Here is an 18,689-nt window from a genome sequence, read left to right as displayed (position 1 = left end):
CCAAAATATTCATTAAAAACTCGACTTTTCGCTCTGCGCCTTTGTTAATTAACGTGTTTTCGACCCGCGCCCCCGCCGTTTTATTTCTTAAATCTCGCCTCGCGCCGCCGCTAATTAGCGTGTTTTCGCCCCGCGACCCCGCCGTATAATTCCTTAAATTTCGCTCCGCGCCCACGCGGGGCGAAGTTGTTATTTCTTGATTTTCGTGTTTCCGTCTTCCACAGAATAATAGAAGAAAATATCTATTATATATATACAATGTATTATACTATCAGTATCTATACTGTATTGATTTTTTTGTTTTACCTGTTAAAATGTCACAAGTTTACAGATACAATGCAAATCTCCTACGCAGGGATCTCCCCTTACAGGATTAGAACAGAACAGAGCATACGTTTTATTTAGACTTGTACATAGTACATCGTCATGCATATAGATATATAAAACAATTATCACGTCACGTGATCATGGTACTACAAAGTACAATATGATACTTAGAATATATAATAAAATGTAAGTTGTTATGAGTAATAAGTAAATATTTTCTCAATCAAAGCAGTAATAGAAATTCTACTGGCAACCTCACAGGATATTGTATACCATATTTTACCTAGTGAGTCTAACCATCCAACTGAAAGTAAAACTCTCTCCCGATAAAGGCGAAGGATAGATGTTAACCAGCAGCAAAACTAAATACTTATTGAGCAGTTTCTTTCTAGATATACAACAGTATCATTAAAAATTATACATGTTAACACACAAATATCATATGATTTTGTATCAAATAAGAGAAGATACTTTTATTATTTAAGAACAATGCATGATTACACAAACAAACATGATGTTATAATATATGAGAATTGTAAAAAAAATATTTTCCAAGAGGATGTTAAAAAATCAAATATTTAAGAGAGTATTTCTGATTGCCAGACTTTCTTTAATGTATCTTGCTAAATTCATCAATAAAAGCTTGTTTGAAGTTTGCAATAACTGAATAAATTTGAACATCGATGGTCTAACATAAAAATATTTTTTTATATATGTCTTACGAATATTATTATAACAAGGACAAACCAGAACAAAATGATATTCATCTTCGATATCAAGAGTATAAGACGGACGAGATTTAAGAAATAAAACGGCGGGGCCGCAGGGCAAAAACACGCTTATTAGCGTGGGCGCGGGGCGAGATTTAAGAAAAAAACTTCGCCCCGCGGGGTCGCGTGACGAGATATAAAACGGCGGGGATGCGGAGCGAAAGCACGCTTATTATCGGGGGCGCCAAGCGAGGTTTAATAAATGTATAAAACGGCAGGGGCGCAGAGCGAAAACACGCTAATTAGCGGCTGCGCGGAGCGAAAACACGAGATTTTAACTACAAAAACGGCGGGTTGCGGGGCGACAACACGCTAATTAGCGGGGGGGGGGCGGAGCGAAAAGTCGAGGTTTTAAAGAATAATTTGGCGGGGGCGCGGACAATAGCGCCATATAACAATAAATATTTCGCTTCCCGGCCCCGCGGTTTTATAATTTAATCTCGACCTTTCGCCCCGCGCCACCGCTAATTAGCGTGTTTTCGCTCCGCGCCCCCGCCATTTTAACTTGTTAATTCTCGACTTTTCGCTTGGCGGGGCGCGGGGCGAAAAAGCGAAATGGCACAAATCAGCCACAATAGATAATAGATTTAAGATGAAAAAAAAAACAATACACGACGACTTTTGCATGAGAACTTTGAAATGTTAGCTGAATTATTTTACTTGTGTCACACAAGTGCCAAGTGGTAAATGCAAAAACTGAAATGATCTGACATACATAAATCTAAACCTCTTAGAGCTAAAATAATCTGTCAAGTAGATTTGTGTTTGGTTAAGGTTCTTGTAACACTTGTAGCATTTTTTTTGTAAGTGATGTCACAGCAAGAGATGGGAAAGGGATAAATATTAAAATAAACAGTTATTTATTTATTTATTAAGATGTGTTCAAACACTTTTAACATGGCGTTTTCTTCGTGAAATATTGTACAATATAAACAAAACGTTGGTTCTTTTTGATAAACACTCGATCCAACCTAGGAATATATTTTGCCCTGGAAAATATAAAAGATAAAAAGGTTTATTGTAAAATTAATGTTTGGGTTTTATTCAACTGTCGACCACTTTCGGCAAAACATACGTTAAAAAATCAAAAATGACTTTTATGGGGCATGGCAACTGTTTTTTCAGGAAGGCAAAAGCTATAAATAAGCTCTACATTATAATTAGATAATGAATTCGAAAATACACAAGTAATTTTGATAAAGATCAGTAAAAGAATAATTATAAGATAATAAGAAAAGTTAGCGAAATATGATGGTAGTATCTATTTTCACAACAGAAGAAAAGATATAACTAGAAAAATAACTATACATTCATCATGTCCGCTTTTGAAAAAAGGGTGACTAAGAAGTTTCACTGACTTTTTCAAGAAATGTTTTAATATCTTTACTCAGAATCGACTTATTGTCATGTAAACATCTACATCAGTAGTTTACTTATGAAACACTTTCTAGTTTGAATGATATTGCTAACTGTTGTCTGTAAAATTCTTTATGCATGTAGGTAAATGTGTACAATATATAATTTGAACATATATTTGTGTTTATAATGTGTGCGTATTTGTGTATATATTTGTGTATTTGATTATTGCACATATTTTGTATTGATTTGTGTACTACTGATTTTTATAGTTATTCGTGTATAGGGTTTCACTTGAAAGAAGATAATTAGATATTGTACAGCTTTCATCAAGAATAAAAAATGAACTATATTGTACATTATCTAAACCTTTCCAACACTTTTTATTTTTCCAAAAATCTTTAATTCATAGAATCTATAACTTTATAGCGAGAAATAGGTTGTTTATAAATACAACAGGCTTTCTGCTAAGTGAGCTCTTGAAACACTCGACCTAACCAACTATGTTTCAGCAGGATAAAAAAATCACATCCTGTTTTCCAAGTATCCGAGTAATTTGAGATATATATACATTGTATGTACGAGAAACAAGTGAATACTTGGATTTGCAAGCCAGTGTGAAACCAGCGTCTGTTTGTTATAAATGCGTTTTATAAAAACAAGATGCATGGATTAAACTGTTTGATTTTCGCCATTTTGGCGAAGTGTAGCTTTTCCTACGTACTATTTCCAGATGTTCTTGAAACGGCTTTACAGAATTTACGTTCTAAGAGGGAAGGTAGGTTTAATTTTAGATCATGATAACTTGATAAGATCTATTTCTGGATTTTGATATAAATACACATGCATTTACTTATGATAATTCCTAACTCAAGGCGGTATTGATCGAGCATTTTGTTCAGACTTTCTTAATCCCTTTCCCCATCTGAATATGTGTATCAGTAACGGTCTTTTTCTAACTTTGATTTTTAAATACACGAAATTAAATGTAAATATACTATATAATACTTTGTCTTATATTAAAATGATTAAATAAATGTATATAAACAATTATAATCATTACTGTTTCATTTACGTGTATTCATATGTTGAGATGTATTGGAAATCAGTATCAGTATAAAACTCCTACTGTTTATTGAATTAAGCTTTCATGATATATAGGTAGATAATTTTATTGACTTGAACAGTACAGATTTTTTGTCTTTTTATCATACATTTGCATATACATATATAACATAATTTTATCATCTAACACAATTTACATTGTTAACATATTGTGGAGGATGAATAAGATGTTCACATATAAATCAATTTCACACACAAAAAATCAAAGTGAAGTAAATGCCTTCCATAATCGGCATTGTAAAAACATTTGGAAATATTTTATATTGTAGCTTGATTTTCACTCTTTAATAATAGGCTTTAATATATTGTTTTCTAAAATGTTCTTACAACAAATAAGAGATAGCAAAGTGGTTTTCATCTCCAATATCTCTATTTTGACAAAAATACAATATTTTTTCCACTCTGTTTCTAGAATAGCGTCAAGTTTCAATAGCCAGTTTATGTGAAGATAATCCTAATTTTTGATAAAGCATTTCTAAACTTGAATGACAATTAATCTAAATATGGTTCAAAACTAAATTCTGTTTTAAATTGCTTTTATATATAGCAGTAATGTTCCACATTCCTGCAATCGTTTGAACCAGTTTTGCTTAAAAGTTTCTATTAGCCGAGCTTAAAAGAATGTGGATGAAACTAACCTAGATCAACTAGATCGGCTGTTCCAAACATATGAAAACCAATGACAGTCCTATGATATGCCCATTTATTTTGATAATGTTACATTTACAAAAAATACCATATAACCTGTTTAATAATGAATCATGTATTGCCTCTCATTATTTAATCTAAAGCTGCATTTTCTATAAACAGCACCATGTGGTGAAGAAATTGATTTAGAACTAGAGGGCGGTGTAGCTGCAATTCAGCTCCGGACGGAAGAATTCAACGGCACAGAATTTTACAGGTATTTCATGTTGAAAATTCAAAATAATTGTTATAAGACAGATTTCTACTACGGCGGTAGAGGAAAATTTGTTTCTACGTGACTTGAGTATACCAAGTAAAAACAAAAAACACACACAATAAATGAAGCTAACTCTTATCTCACACGATATTAGTCTATTTATAAGCTGTAAATATGTTATGCACCAAAACAACCAATCTTGTTATTTCACAGATGGTAAAGTAAACAATCTCAAAAAATTTAGATATCAAGAAGAATTTGAAAGTTTTTATGGATATAGGGTATACCATCATCAAAACTTTTCTGAACTTTGTTGTTAAATTAAATCTGAAGAGTTCAGTGTATATCCACTGCTTTTTCTTAAGTCCTGTCCATACACATTTCCGTAAGTTAAGCCTTCATTATATGACACTTAAACAATCATGTATATATAAACTAACTTTCCAAAGTGAGAAAATTTTAATTTGTTTTCTCAGCCACCAACTATATAACAGTTCTAGGAAAAGTAGAAATATTCAAGTAATAATTTACATGTTATGTGATTAAGAAATTATTGACTGATTTAACAGTATTTATCACCCTATTTCAAGTACGTGACGAACGCAATAAGTGCTATTGCAGCATATTTTGTACATATTTAGGTCATAATTACAATTTGAAATGCGTTAATTACTTTCTTTATTCGCTACAAACCTTTTTTACATTTAAATACATTTAAAAAAAAGATTCATGAAAGTTTGTATGAATCTGGGGGCATGCTGGCTTTAATTAAGAAGACATAATACTTTTAAGAAGTTAACAAACGACCTGATTTACAGATTTCTATTGTATATGTTTTCAAGTTTATTCAAATTGCAATCTCCTTTCTATTCAGAGTAAATGAAGACTGTAAATGGACGGTTAAGACCGCTCAAGATCATTTCATGATCTTAAAATCCGACTACTTCAGCGTCGAAGAGAGCGAGAACTGTATGTAAGTAATCAATAGTTTTCTAAAATTCATATTGTAACCTATATAAAGCTAGTACAATAGAGTAACTGGGAGTCATTTTCTGTCTCAGGACTTCAGTTATGCAAAATGTATGTACCTGAAGTTTTGAGACATTAAGCGATTTCATCTCCCCTTGTTCAGCAAACTATCATACAGGAGTTGAGACAGGCCCTCTTAGAGCAGTAGGTTCGAATCCCACAAGACGCCATACGCGGGCTTATCAGCGGCATAATGAGACAGTGTCAGGTCGTAATCATCGGAAATGGGCGCAACACTCGATATTGAGATCTTTCCACTTTTGGCTCATTTTCAAACGCATTCCACTTGTATCACCCATGCACACAAAAAAACAAGAAAAACCCTTATCTAGAATACACGGTTCTCAAGCTTCAGTGATAAATCAACACATAACAAAAAAACAAAAAATTAATATACTTGAAATTGAATATCAAAATTATCAAAACATTACTATTAACTAATTAATTGTTGTATACCCATTTAAAATATACACCATCGTGATCCCTATCAGATTCTGTGTAGTATATTTAAGATATCACGCACGTCAAAATCAATCTATCCCTCGTAGAATGCTTCTACGACTATGTATGGTGGCTAATTTGGTACATTGCGCGTTGCAATTTCGATAGCGACAACGCAACCTATATCGTTATCGCCTTTTCGTCTTGTCCCTAACGGCGCGTTGTCGCGATGTCGTCTTGTCTCTAGCAAAGCACGCCAAACGGCGCGTTGTCGTGCGGCGCGTTGTCGTGCGACGCGTTGTCGCGATATCGCATGGCTAATAAGCCAATCCTTCGACAATGTGACATCGCGACAACACGCCGCACGACAACGACATCGTTAGCGACAGGGCGACAAGCCGAAAGTCCGACAATGCGCCGTTTGGCGCTTTGTCCTGTTGACGCTAGCGTCAACACGACGCACAAAAGCGTTCCAAATCAGCCCCATAGCTATGTTATATAACAGGCTCTCATAAATATGGCCAGTAAAGACAACATAAACATCTCTGTACTGGTCAGGGGAAGTAACCACTGCGAAAATTTTTAGTGTATTCACAAACTCCGTGTAACGGTTATTTTACCTGATTAGTAGTGCGGTTTGTTTAGCAGACGCTTGGCTATTTGTCCCAATTCCCAGAGTTCAACAGGGACAAAATTTAATGTTACTCCAGCAGCATAGAAATTGAATCGTTGCAACACTAAACATATCACAGACGCGTTGATGTCATGCTCAGCAATCTTCAAGGACTGGAAATAAGACATCTCTGACATCTTCTACACAATTCAAATCACACTGATATACATTGATCTACAGTTCCCAACCTTAATATAAAGAAAATTTACATAAAATTTTGAAAAAGAAAATGCAACGGTTGTCATGGAATATTGAATGTGACACATTTGTCATTCAATGAAATTCTGCATCTGATACCCAAAATAAAAGTCACGTGGTAGAACCTCTTTAATAAGATGCGTGCATGTAAAAGCCAATGTGTTTATGTATGAAAATCTGCATCGTCACGTTAAACCCAGCTTTGTTTTCACAATACCGGTAATTCACTACAAATTTATAGAAATAAACACTTCACTATTAAAAAAGTCTGTAGTGGTTGATCTTATGGTATAAACTATACTTAAATTATATACGAGTATCCCGCCTAAACACTTAAAAGTTTATAAGAGCATCCACTTATGGTACAATGTCGTAGCCTGACAAATTTACACATTGTGTTCCCCCCGAAGTGTATTATTTCAACATATTTCCACTACAATGTCGGATCTTGATCGTATTTTATTGTTTTTCTCTGTTATAAACTTATATGTACTGAATATTTTGTCTTCCCTATAATTATATCGTCATTTAAAATTAATATTATTAAAAAAGATTTATAGCATAGTTTGTCAGCGGCATTTTTTATACTTTAATTGACACAAGTTGCGAAGAACGGTAGATGATAAGGTACATTCAGCATGTTATCCAGATAGGCCATGCCAATCTTTTGAAAATAAATGCCGCCCTTTTGGTTAAATATATGGCCATTTTTATGTTTACTTGCTTATAAAATTACAGATACATATCAGTAAAATGAAATTGTTATTTGCGACTTTTAAAATGACAACTCTAACACAAACAATAACACTTGGTTTGGAAATCTGTATGTAACTTTAAGGTATATAGTTTCTCAAAATCCATCTTAAAGCTACTTGCTTTAAACTTGTTTATTATAAAACTGTGACGTCATGTCAAACTAACAGATAATTCGAACCTTACCTTTTGCAAAATTATGAATGCATTTCAAAAGTGCAAATCTTGTTTTGCCCTTTTTTGCCACTTTTTAACATAAAATTTCTTGTTAAACCTTTGTAATATTTATCTCTCAAAAATTAAGTTTATGTTACAGAAATCGCCTGCAATAGCAATACGTTTAGTTATTTATCTGGATAGCTGATAACAGATTCACAAAATAAAAAAATACAAGGCATATAATGCTTTCAGAATGACTTTAAGGTATATTTTATGCTTTATAAGTGCTTGTTTTTAATCACTTTTATTAATATTGTAATTATTATATTTGGTAGCTGGGACTATGTTGAGATTACAGAAAAGGGCGTTGATGGGACAACAAGCAAATACTGTGGTTGGGACCCATTGACATATATCACATTTGGGAGCGAAATCCAACTACAGTTCAAGTCGGATGAGACATATGAAGACAAGGGTTTTAAATTCATCATCGAGTCGAGTAAAAGTAAGTATTTTACTACTTATAAAATGATACCAATTGACTTCCAGCGTTTTGATTTAATCTCACCAATTAAGCATTATCAGAGTCAGAAAAAATCTACATAAACTCCATATTGTACTCTAGGTAATTCTGTTACAATACAAAGTTGTGTTGATTTCTAATATTTTCTTTTGTTATTTACAATTTATGGTCTGATTTATATTATTGATTACAATACTGGTTCTATTGGATTTCTTTACAGAGGTCAAAAACGTATATTTGACTTAATTAGCGTCTTGTCCAATATAGGCTTCACAGGTGTTTATTCGTCCAGCAGAATTCAATATTGTACTCAACAATGTATAAAAATCTCAACTTATTACTATTTATATAAGTCAATGAAATCTGAGACCAATTTATATACACTCAAAGTCGGCTGTAGCTGACTCCTCACTTTTTATGTCTACTGCACTTACAATTGAAACACCGACAAAAATCCTATTTTATATTTTTTTAAATACTTTAAAATCGTTGATTTATGTTTGTCACAATAACTTGACCTATAAGAGGGAGACAAACCCGCTTGGTATTATCGTATCATGCTTCGTAGATTTATACCGCAGACCCTATAATATACCCATTACTTCATGAGCATTTTGTGAAAAATGGCTGTTTTCATTGAAAAGTCTCCCGTTACAAGTTCAAATTGCTATAAAACTATAAAAACTGCTTCAATACTAATCAAACTTGGCACAAGTGTTGACTGGACCCTTGCCTTTGCAACAACATGCTCAGGCTCAAATTTCCTGTTATCATGGCAACGTGTGAACATCTCAAAATTGCCAAAAATCACTATTTTGCGTTGATTTTTTCCATCAAAATTGACTTCAAAGTGCTGCAACTTCTCAATGGATTGAGATAGAGTCAAATGCTTTTCAGCGTTGGTTACCTTATGATCGATCTGGGGTTATTTTAGCCTCTAACAAATCTAAAATTTTCTTGGCGATGAGAGGGACTCCGCCCACTTCAAACCCCCTAACAGAAGGGCGCACATCCCCCTTCTGGCAACCCCCTGATGTATTTTTTTTGTTGGGGGCCGCGCCGAAAAAGTGATCACATTTTTTAATAACATTTCTCAAACAAAAACAAGTGTTGGGGGCCTAAATTAGGCATTTTTTTCCATTTGAGACACAAAAAAGAGGGGGGGGGGGGTGAAACAGGCGTTAAAAGGCGTATATATCGCGTAATGGGTTAACAGAAAATGATGAAAAAACTTGAAATTACCCAAAATCGCGTTTTTGAATGTTTAAACATGGCCTAACATATAAATTTGAAGAAAAATTGTTGTTTTGTAGATTTTTTTGATTTTCTTCATTAACAGAAAATGATGAAAATACTTGAAATTGCCCAAAATCGCGTTTTCCCATGTTTAAACATGGCCTAATATATAAATTTGAAGAAAAATTGTTGTTTTGTAGATTTTTTTTATTTTCTCCATTAACCTTTTCCCCCATGAGCATATTGTGAAAAATGGCCATTTTCACTGAAAAGCCTCCTGTTACAAGTTCAAACTGCTATGAAACTATGAAAAATGCTTCAATACTAATCAAACTTGGCACAAATGTTGACTGGACCATTGCCTTTGTAACGACATGCTCAGTCTTAAATTTCCTGTTACCATGGCAACGAGGGGACATCTCAAAATTGCCAAAAATCACTTTTTTGCCTCGATTTTTTCCATCAAAATTTATTTCAAAGTGCTGCAACTTCTCAAGGGAATGAGATAGAGTCAAAGGCTTTTCAGCGTTGGTTACACGTTACCTTATGATCGACCTGGGCTCATTTTAAGCCTCTCACAAGTCCAAAATTTTCTTGGCGATGAGGGGGACTCCGCCCCCCTTCAAACCCCCCAAACAGAAGGGGGCACATCCCCCTTCTGGCAACCCCCTGATGTAATATTTGGATGGGGGACGGCACCTAAAAAAAAATGGTCACTTTTTTTAACAACATTTCTCAAACAAAAGACAGTGTTTGGGGCCTAAATAAGGCATTTTTTCACTGTTTGAGGCCTCAAAAGGGGGGGGGGGCAAAAAGCCGTCGAAACACGCTTATATAAGGGAAAAGGTTAACAGAAAATGATGAAAATACTTGAAATTGCCCAAAATCGCGTTTTCCCATGTTTAAACATGGCCTAACATATAAATTTGAAGAAAAATTGTTGTTTTGTAGATTTTTTTGATTTTTCTTCATTAACAGAAAATGATGAAAAATACTTGAAATTGCCCAAAATAGCGTTTTCCCATGTTTAAACATGTAGTCCAAGAGATGGCGGGGTTTTATTGCAATTTATCGTATCACCAAAAGAAACATTGCCATTATGAAGTATATTGTTTGTAGTTTCTAAAAACCCATTTCTTAAGATACGCAGCCCGGGCAAAAATATGAAAATTCAAGATGGCCGCCAATATGGCCGCCATAAATTACAAAATACCATATAATTTTTGTTTCTTGATTTTTTTACATACGGATTTTGTACAATATAGTTTTAATTGCACAATATCAGGTAAAATATGGCTACTTTATGATTCAATCAAGCAAAAATGACAGTTTTATGGCAAACTTTAAAATTATCACTATCAATTTACCTAAAAAGTGGTAAAAATAGCATTTTTTGACAATATGATGACTTTCGTTTTTCCGTATTAAAACAGTATAAATGGAATTGCATTGAAATTGTGTGTACTTTATCAATTTAACATAGCTAGACAAGTTAAGCATAAAAAAATTATTATCTGAGTATTTATGATGTAACAGTAGAGCTTCAAAAGTGGGAGGGGTAAAATTACCGATTTTTTTTTAAAAAAATTACAATGTTCCCAAAACATGCCTTTACATTATAATTTCAGTTTAATGTATAGGATATTGTGTTTAAATTGTATCTTATTTGTCATTTGCACATTTCTTGATAAGTTAAGCAAAAAACTTCATTACCTGATCATTTATCACAGATGAGTACAGCTTCAAAAGTGGGTGGGGTAAAATAACTCCCAAGAAAGCGCGTTAGAAATAAATAAGCTCCTAAAACTTGCCCTTATTTTACAATTTAAGTGCAATAATCATATATTAATTGAATTTTGTGGTAAGATATATAAATATGTATTACATTTAAGAAAAAAAGAAACATCATGTCATAGCAACCTTTAAGATTATCACAATTAACCAAAAATTTATTAGGTAAAAAAAACCGCAGTTTTTGCATTTTGTTGCCTTTTAGTATATCTTTTTGACATAAAGTAGAAGAATTGGGCTACAGCTGTTTTAGTTGATTATAGCTGTAATAGTTTGCCATAAAAATCATTACAAGAGAATGTATCACAGAGGGATAGAGTTAAAAAAATGGGTCCGACATAACATTTTAAAAATTAAAGTGCTAACAGAACATGCTTTTACTTTTTAATGTTTAATAGTCATGTTTTTGCTATTTTCTGACAATTATTATCAATAAATTATGTTAACGATGTTCCTAGCATAGTAATATTTTGGTAAAACACTTTTATTGCAGATATTTATGTGAAATCTACGAAATTCTTACTGAATAATTTTGAATAAAAAAAGTTTGGAAAGCTGCACTCCCTATTGTTGGTGAAGTAAATATGGTCTTTACTAAAAAAACGCCAGTTATAATGACGTTATGTATTTATACTGTGTTTATCTATAGTGTATGGAGTGAAAACTTATCAAAATATTGTATGTGTGTACTCAAAAAGATGTTTTTTATGGTAAAAAAGAGGCTGTATAGCAAATACAAGTATTTTCACATTTCAGTATATAAATTCTTTAATCCATTAAGAAAAAAACATCATTTAAATGTTTTATTTATCATAATTAATTCACACACAAATGTATAAAAACAACATACTAGTATTTTGGTAACTTTTGTTTCATCTTTGTAATATAAAATAGATGTAAGTGTGTTTTAATTGAAATTGTCGCGAGGCATGTGTCTCAGAAAAGAAGCTCTAAAAAAGTGTGTGGGATAAAATTGAACTTAGACCAGAAGACATCACGATGCTTATACAACATACTCTTATGGACAGAAAACAGTTTTTATTACGTTCTTTCTACAAAAAAAAAAATGTAATTTTATTAATTTTGATACATATTTATAACACCTGTAATTGATTATGTTTTTCTTAAAGGCCCATTATGCCTCAGAAAAGCTTTTATCTTCCTTTCTCTAAAACTTTTTTTAATTTTGGTATAGTTTTATGTTATCGGCATATCTTTACTCACTGGCAAATCACTTGAACTATTTTACATGTTACATTTTTGCAATACGTATAGTTTTTGTGAATGGAAGGAAGTTAAGTACTACTTTGCTTACATTTTGCTACATTTACTACAAAGTATTTTAGATTTATTGCTATTTTATTCAGGTAACAAGCATATTACATTCTCTTAAACCGTTATTTAATTTATTTGTTTTTTTAGGCATAATTTGCCTTTGATAAAGGTAAGAAATTTTGCATCATAATTACAATTAAGAAAGTGTGCATTAAAAACATCAAAATATACACTTATATATTAATCAAGAACATTATATCTGTGAAATGCATTTTGTGAGAGTGTAGTTGTGAAATATGATATGAACACATTATCATTTTTTTTAATTTGACAAAGGTAAGAAGAATTGTCATTTATAAAATTAGCAACCATATTTGAATAAGTTTAGCAAAAGTTGTGAATGTTACTGCACACAAAACATCCAAATAGTTAAAACATGTTTAAGCTATCAATACTTGTCATAGAAATACATACATCTTGAAATTATGCACTAATACATTCTGTACAAAAGTCGATTTAAAAGCAACAATTTTCACACAAAGCAACCGACCAGCATTTAGTTGTAATTTACATTTATAAGTACATAGTCGCTTTTCCCTTCAGATCAACTAGCTATGTTATGTGTTGTCTCACTATTCAGCAGAAATAAGATTTTAAATGTCAGTACTTTGTGAGTGCATCAAAATCACACTGAGCACTGACTGTGTAGATGGCAAAAATGATGCGTCAGCTCCTGACAGTTTGATCAATCTGTGATGTTATCTTGTATATATTGAAAATCTTTCAGCACAATAACATTGCTGTGTTGAATAGTTTTAGTTTTTTTTTCTTTTTGACTTTTTTTCCCATTGGGTGAATCTAAAATTCCTTCGTGAATACTAAATATCACCCTTAAGGATGTGTTGACTGACTTAAGATTTCTCCTTTGGTGGCTTTTATCTGATATTAAGACTCCATAACCCTATCTTAAAAATTTTCAATTATTTAGTTCAACATAATTTTCATATTTAGGCTACATGCATTATTTTTACTTGGGTCCATATACTGTTTTTTGATGGAGTGGCGCAATGGTTACATTGAAGATCCTTGATTACTGTCTTATGAACTTGTCTACGGATGTTTAACATTTTAAGTTTCACTTTTATAATTTCACTACATTTTTGTTTAAATACTGAATTTTGCTTGGAGGACGTTGTAAGAAGCTTGCATATATCACTGCTGTCAAGAAACGAGCGTAAGTGTGCCATATTGTGTATTCTTAAAGCTTTCCGTTTTTCATTCCATTTGCTTGAACGATTTTGAGCATATTTATTCTAAACAATGCTAGTCTGGCATAAGTTACAGGTGTGAATAGGGAAAAAAATACAATCCCTAAAGAACTTAATTCCAATAAACAGTAAAATTGAAAATGTTGCAGACTTGGTTTATTGAGCCTGTTCATGGATGGTACTGACGAGTGCAAACTACCATCCACAACCCCAAGCACCAGGATAATTCAGCCTTTAGCATGAAATAGTTAAATTTGAGTTTTGAAACATTCGCAGATGTGTTAATACGGGGGTCATCATAAAAAAGCTCAATTTGACTTTTTTTCAGCCAGTAACATTTAAAAGTGGCGTATGGTCCCACAATTATCAGGATGTGTTAATGAGAAAGCGATGGGTGAAACATAAATTTGGTGTTCTATAACAAATGTTTTTGGTCTTATTTCGGCTTTCGATCCACCTAACCAGATTTCCTTGATAATTAAGTAGCCTATTATATGAGCAAGTGACCCCTGTTTACCTCACATGGTATTTGAATAAGCGATGAGAGATTTATTTTCAAAGAGAAATTTACTTTGTCGGAGGATCAAGCAAGTGACTCCTTAATTTCTTATCTAATGCTCTCTCATTGAGCTAGGCAGGCATACTACAGATGGACATAACGACTGGCTTAATTATATGGCATTTATTAACCTTCTTTGTTGTTGTTATCATGCCCTAAATCTATCTATGAAAATTGTGCTTGCATATTACCTGCATAGCAAGAAACCTAAGCTCTCAGATTATATTGTATACATTTGGAAACATCGTCATAATTATAGTAAAGTTTACATCTTGAGTTCGTACAATATGAAATGGAGTGGTTGAAAGGAAATCAAATATATCCTGACACGATGCTTTATAAATGATGAAGATGATTACTGGAGATCTGGAAGATAAAGATGATGATGATGATGATGGTGATGATTATCCATTTAATAAAGCAGCATTTTTTACGCATAATATTTCCAAAATCTATCAAAGATTTACAAATTTATGTACAAATTATGACAATTGACAATTATGACCTTAACCTTTGAGCCAGAACTTGATTATTTCTTGTTCGACCTTAAAATGAAACACACATCTGTGCAACTCAGAATTGTTGACCAGACAAGAGTATCAACGCATGAAATGAAAAATTAAGAGGTGACTTTGAGCAACACATCTTGTTTTGGCGTGATACACATCAGATCAATGTAAAAAAAGTTATGCATAATTGTAAAAAAATCATCCATGAATGACAATGTCGTTGGAAAGACAACACCATATATTAATCATATTATGAATATGGAAGTACAAGTGTGACTTGTGATGCCAACACAAGTGTTGAGAATTGAGTACCGCTCAAGCCGGTGCTAGGGGGCGTGAGGGATGTTGCACTTATTCATTATCTCTCATGTACAGACTCAATCAAACCGAGTCTGCAATTCTTATGTAATTTTGTTGTGATTAATGCTTCCGAGGGATCACTTTGTTTCCAGAATTTTGATTTTTGAATGTCACACATCGATATAATGTCAAAAAGTATTTTTATTAATTTATTTCAAAACTCCATCCAGGAATGACATAATTATTGACTTGACATGACCATCAGTGCACAATTTATGTATGCAAAATATGCAAAGGTATGGACCACACTCAAAGTAAGGAATATGGAAGAAGGGATGGCACTGTACAAATAATAATTCCTCTCAATTTTTTTGTAGGGGAGGGGCATAAAATGCTGCTTTTATTTTATGTATTGAAATTGACTTTTTTCTTTTGTGCAGAAATTGTGTTTTAAATTTAATTGATATGTCCATTAAGGCTTAAGTACCTTTTGCTATCCACTATAATTGCAATTTTCTATGACTGTGATTTTATTCAGTATGATATTTGCACAACATTCATTAATAAATGCTCCTTTCATCAATGACAATAACCATTTCTCTTTTCTTTCATGTTAGATAATAAAGTAGTCAAAGTTAAAATGATACTGATGATGCGTCAACCAAAACTAAAGTTTATATTAAAATGTAATGAGATTGAATATCCATTTTACAAATTTTGCTGAAAGAACATTATAAAAAACATTTTCAAAAAAGTATTTATCCATACAATAATTTTGTTTTCAAAACATATAAAATGCCATCACATAATTGTTTGGACATATATTATAGAACAAAAGAAGCAAGTTTATTATATTTAATGGTTGAGGTGTTATTTTTCCCCACCGAGTTTTAAAAAATCTAAGATATATGATAAGTTAACTACTTTTAATGACTTGTCAAGCTATAATCATCAACTGATAAAAGACAGACAACTATGACATAATTTTATTCTACGATATATCTTTAGGCAACAAAATCTCAAAAAATGTGTTTCGGTACCATTTTTTGTGATAATTTTAAATTGCGATGTCATGATGTTTCTTTCTTCTTTAATGTAATTCAATCTTTATTTTTCTTTATCACAAAAATTCAATTACATCATAAAATACACTAAAATTGTAAAGTAAAGGCAGGTTTTAGAAGCTTAATAATTTTGAACTTTTTTTCTTCTTTTTTTTCCTCTTTCTTTCTCGGTTATTTTACCCAACCCACTTTTGAAGCTGTACTCATTTGTGATAAATGATCAGGTAATGAAGTTTTTATGCTTAATCTTATCAAGAAATGTTTCAAATGACAAAAAATAAGATTATAATTTAAACTCAATATCCTATACATTAACTGAAATAATAATTTGTTTTGGGAACATTTGTAATTTTAAATATTTTTTTTTCGGTAATTTTACCCCACCCACTTTTGAAGCTCTACTCTTACATCATTAATACTCAGATAATGATTTTTTATGCTTAACTTGTCTAGCTATGTTAAATTGATAAAATACACACAATTTCAAAGCAATTCCATTTATATTGTTTTAATACGGAAAAACGAAAGTCATCATATTATCAAAAAATGCTATTTTTTACCACTTTTTTGGTAAATTGATAGTGATAATTTTAAAGTTTGCCATATAATTGTCATTTTTGCTTGATTGAATCATAAAGTAGCCATATTTTACCTGATATTGTGCAATTAAAACTACATTGTACAAAATCCGTATGTAAAAAATCAAGAAACAAAAATCATATGGTATTTTGTAATTTATGGCGGCCATATTGGCGGCCATCTTGAATTTTCATATTTTTGCCCGGGCTGTGTAACTTAAGAAATGGGCTTTTAGAAACTTCAAACAATATACTTTATAATGGCAATGTTTCTTTTGGTGATACGGTAAATTGCAATAAAACCCCGCCATCTCTTGGACTAATGGCCTTACACATAAATTTGAAGAAAAATTGTTGTTTTGTAGATTTTTTTTTGATTTTTTTCATTAACAGAAAATGATGAAAATACTTGAAATTGCCCAAAGTCGCGTTTTCCCATGTTTAAACATGGCCTAACATATAAATTTGAAGAAAAATTGTTGTTTTGTAGATTTTTTTGATTTTTTTTCATTAACAGAAAATGATGAAAATACTTGAAATTGCCCAAAGTCGCGTTTTCCCATGTTTAAACATGGCCTAACATATAAATTTGAAGAAAAATTGTTGTTTTGTAGCTTTTTTTAATTTCTTCATTAGCAGAAAATGATGAAACTACTTGAAATTGCCCAAAATCGCGTTTTCCCATGTTTAAACATGGCCTAACATATAAATTTGAAGAAAAATTGTTGTTTTGTAGATTTTTTTATTTTCTTCATTAAACAGAGCAATTTATAGGGATGAAAAAATTAATGTTTTTGTTAAAATGATGAACCTATTGCAGAAGGTGGGGGTGACTCTAAGTGCATAGGCAGTATATTTGGTGGTGAAGATTCAAGTATAATGAATAAAGTGGATTTAGGAGAGGATTGTTTTTACAGAATACAGGTAATGACATAGTAACATTCCAGCTTTACAGGTGGAGAAACGCTCAAGTGCCCCTTTGTGCATTATTTCAGGCATGTTACATAAGCTAGCTAGATCATATCATATTATTCAGTCCCTGGCAGGATTCGAACCCAAAGCGGTTAGAGGCATGTGGTTTAAAATCAAAGACCTTAACCACTTCGCCACGGACACCTATTGAATACAATCGGTTTACGCAATGTTAATGGGTCTCATTGCATATTATCAATTACTTTATGTCATGATAAGCTTGTGTCAATCGATCCAGCGTCGTTCAACCACTGATTGGGACCAGAGAACTATATATCTATTTCCGAAAGTCAACCGGATCCCGTAAGATCAAATAGCTCCGTAGGATACAATGAATTTAGACAGATTAAGTATATATAAAGGAAGATAATTAAATTCAATACAGTTATACTTTCTCCTACGTGGGATCAGATAAAAATACAAGTGTGCAGATATAAATTATTACAGAAATGAAAGAATATATACACACATACCACCACATCGATATGCCAGTCCAATTACGGCACAGCGCCTAGCAGTTGAGTCATGAAAGCATAGCCACTGCTAACCACCATCACAAAAAAAGATTGTTTCAGAACAGCTTTATATACAGTCACAAACTGCACTACCCATTGAATCAGGCTCAACATTCGAATAAAAAGAGTTTGTTCTCTGTAATCATGTCTCACAAATCATCGATGAGATTTTTATTGTCTTCTTCACTGATTGGGACCAGAGAACTATATATCTATTTCCGAAAGTCACTGAATCCCGTAAGATCAAATAGATCCGTAGGATACAATGAATTTAGACATATAAAGTATATATAAAGGGAGATAATTAAATTCAATCCCTACGTTGGATCAGATAAAGATACAAGTGTGCAGATAAATTATTACA

At 32.3% G+C, this 18,689-nt stretch overlaps 1 protein-coding gene across 1 annotated transcript in view; it reads left to right on the top strand.

Annotated features, from left to right (window-relative positions):
- The first annotated feature begins 3,019 nt into the window (after positions 1-3,019).
- Positions 3,020-18,689, top strand: part of LOC132730094 (uncharacterized) — a 59,459-nt gene continuing 43,789 nt past the window's right edge. Inside the window, exons 1-5 of the mRNA XM_060715948.1 lie at positions 3,020-3,231; positions 4,389-4,482; positions 5,357-5,455; positions 8,071-8,240; positions 17,659-17,762. Of these exons, the coding sequence (XP_060571931.1) occupies positions 3,117-3,231; positions 4,389-4,482; positions 5,357-5,455; positions 8,071-8,240; positions 17,659-17,762 (582 nt within the window). The 5' untranslated portion in view covers positions 3,020-3,116. The remainder of the gene's footprint in view (positions 3,232-4,388; positions 4,483-5,356; positions 5,456-8,070; positions 8,241-17,658; positions 17,763-18,689) is intronic.

Source organism: Ruditapes philippinarum, unplaced genomic scaffold (assembly GCF_026571515.1).
Source record: "Ruditapes philippinarum isolate M1 unplaced genomic scaffold, ASM2657151v2 ctg1326_1_1_1_1, whole genome shotgun sequence".
In the NCBI taxonomy this organism is placed as follows: Eukaryota; Metazoa; Mollusca; class Bivalvia; order Venerida; family Veneridae; genus Ruditapes; species Ruditapes philippinarum.
Note: the sequence above shows the minus strand (reverse complement) of the source record. Positions and strands in the feature narration are given on the sequence as shown.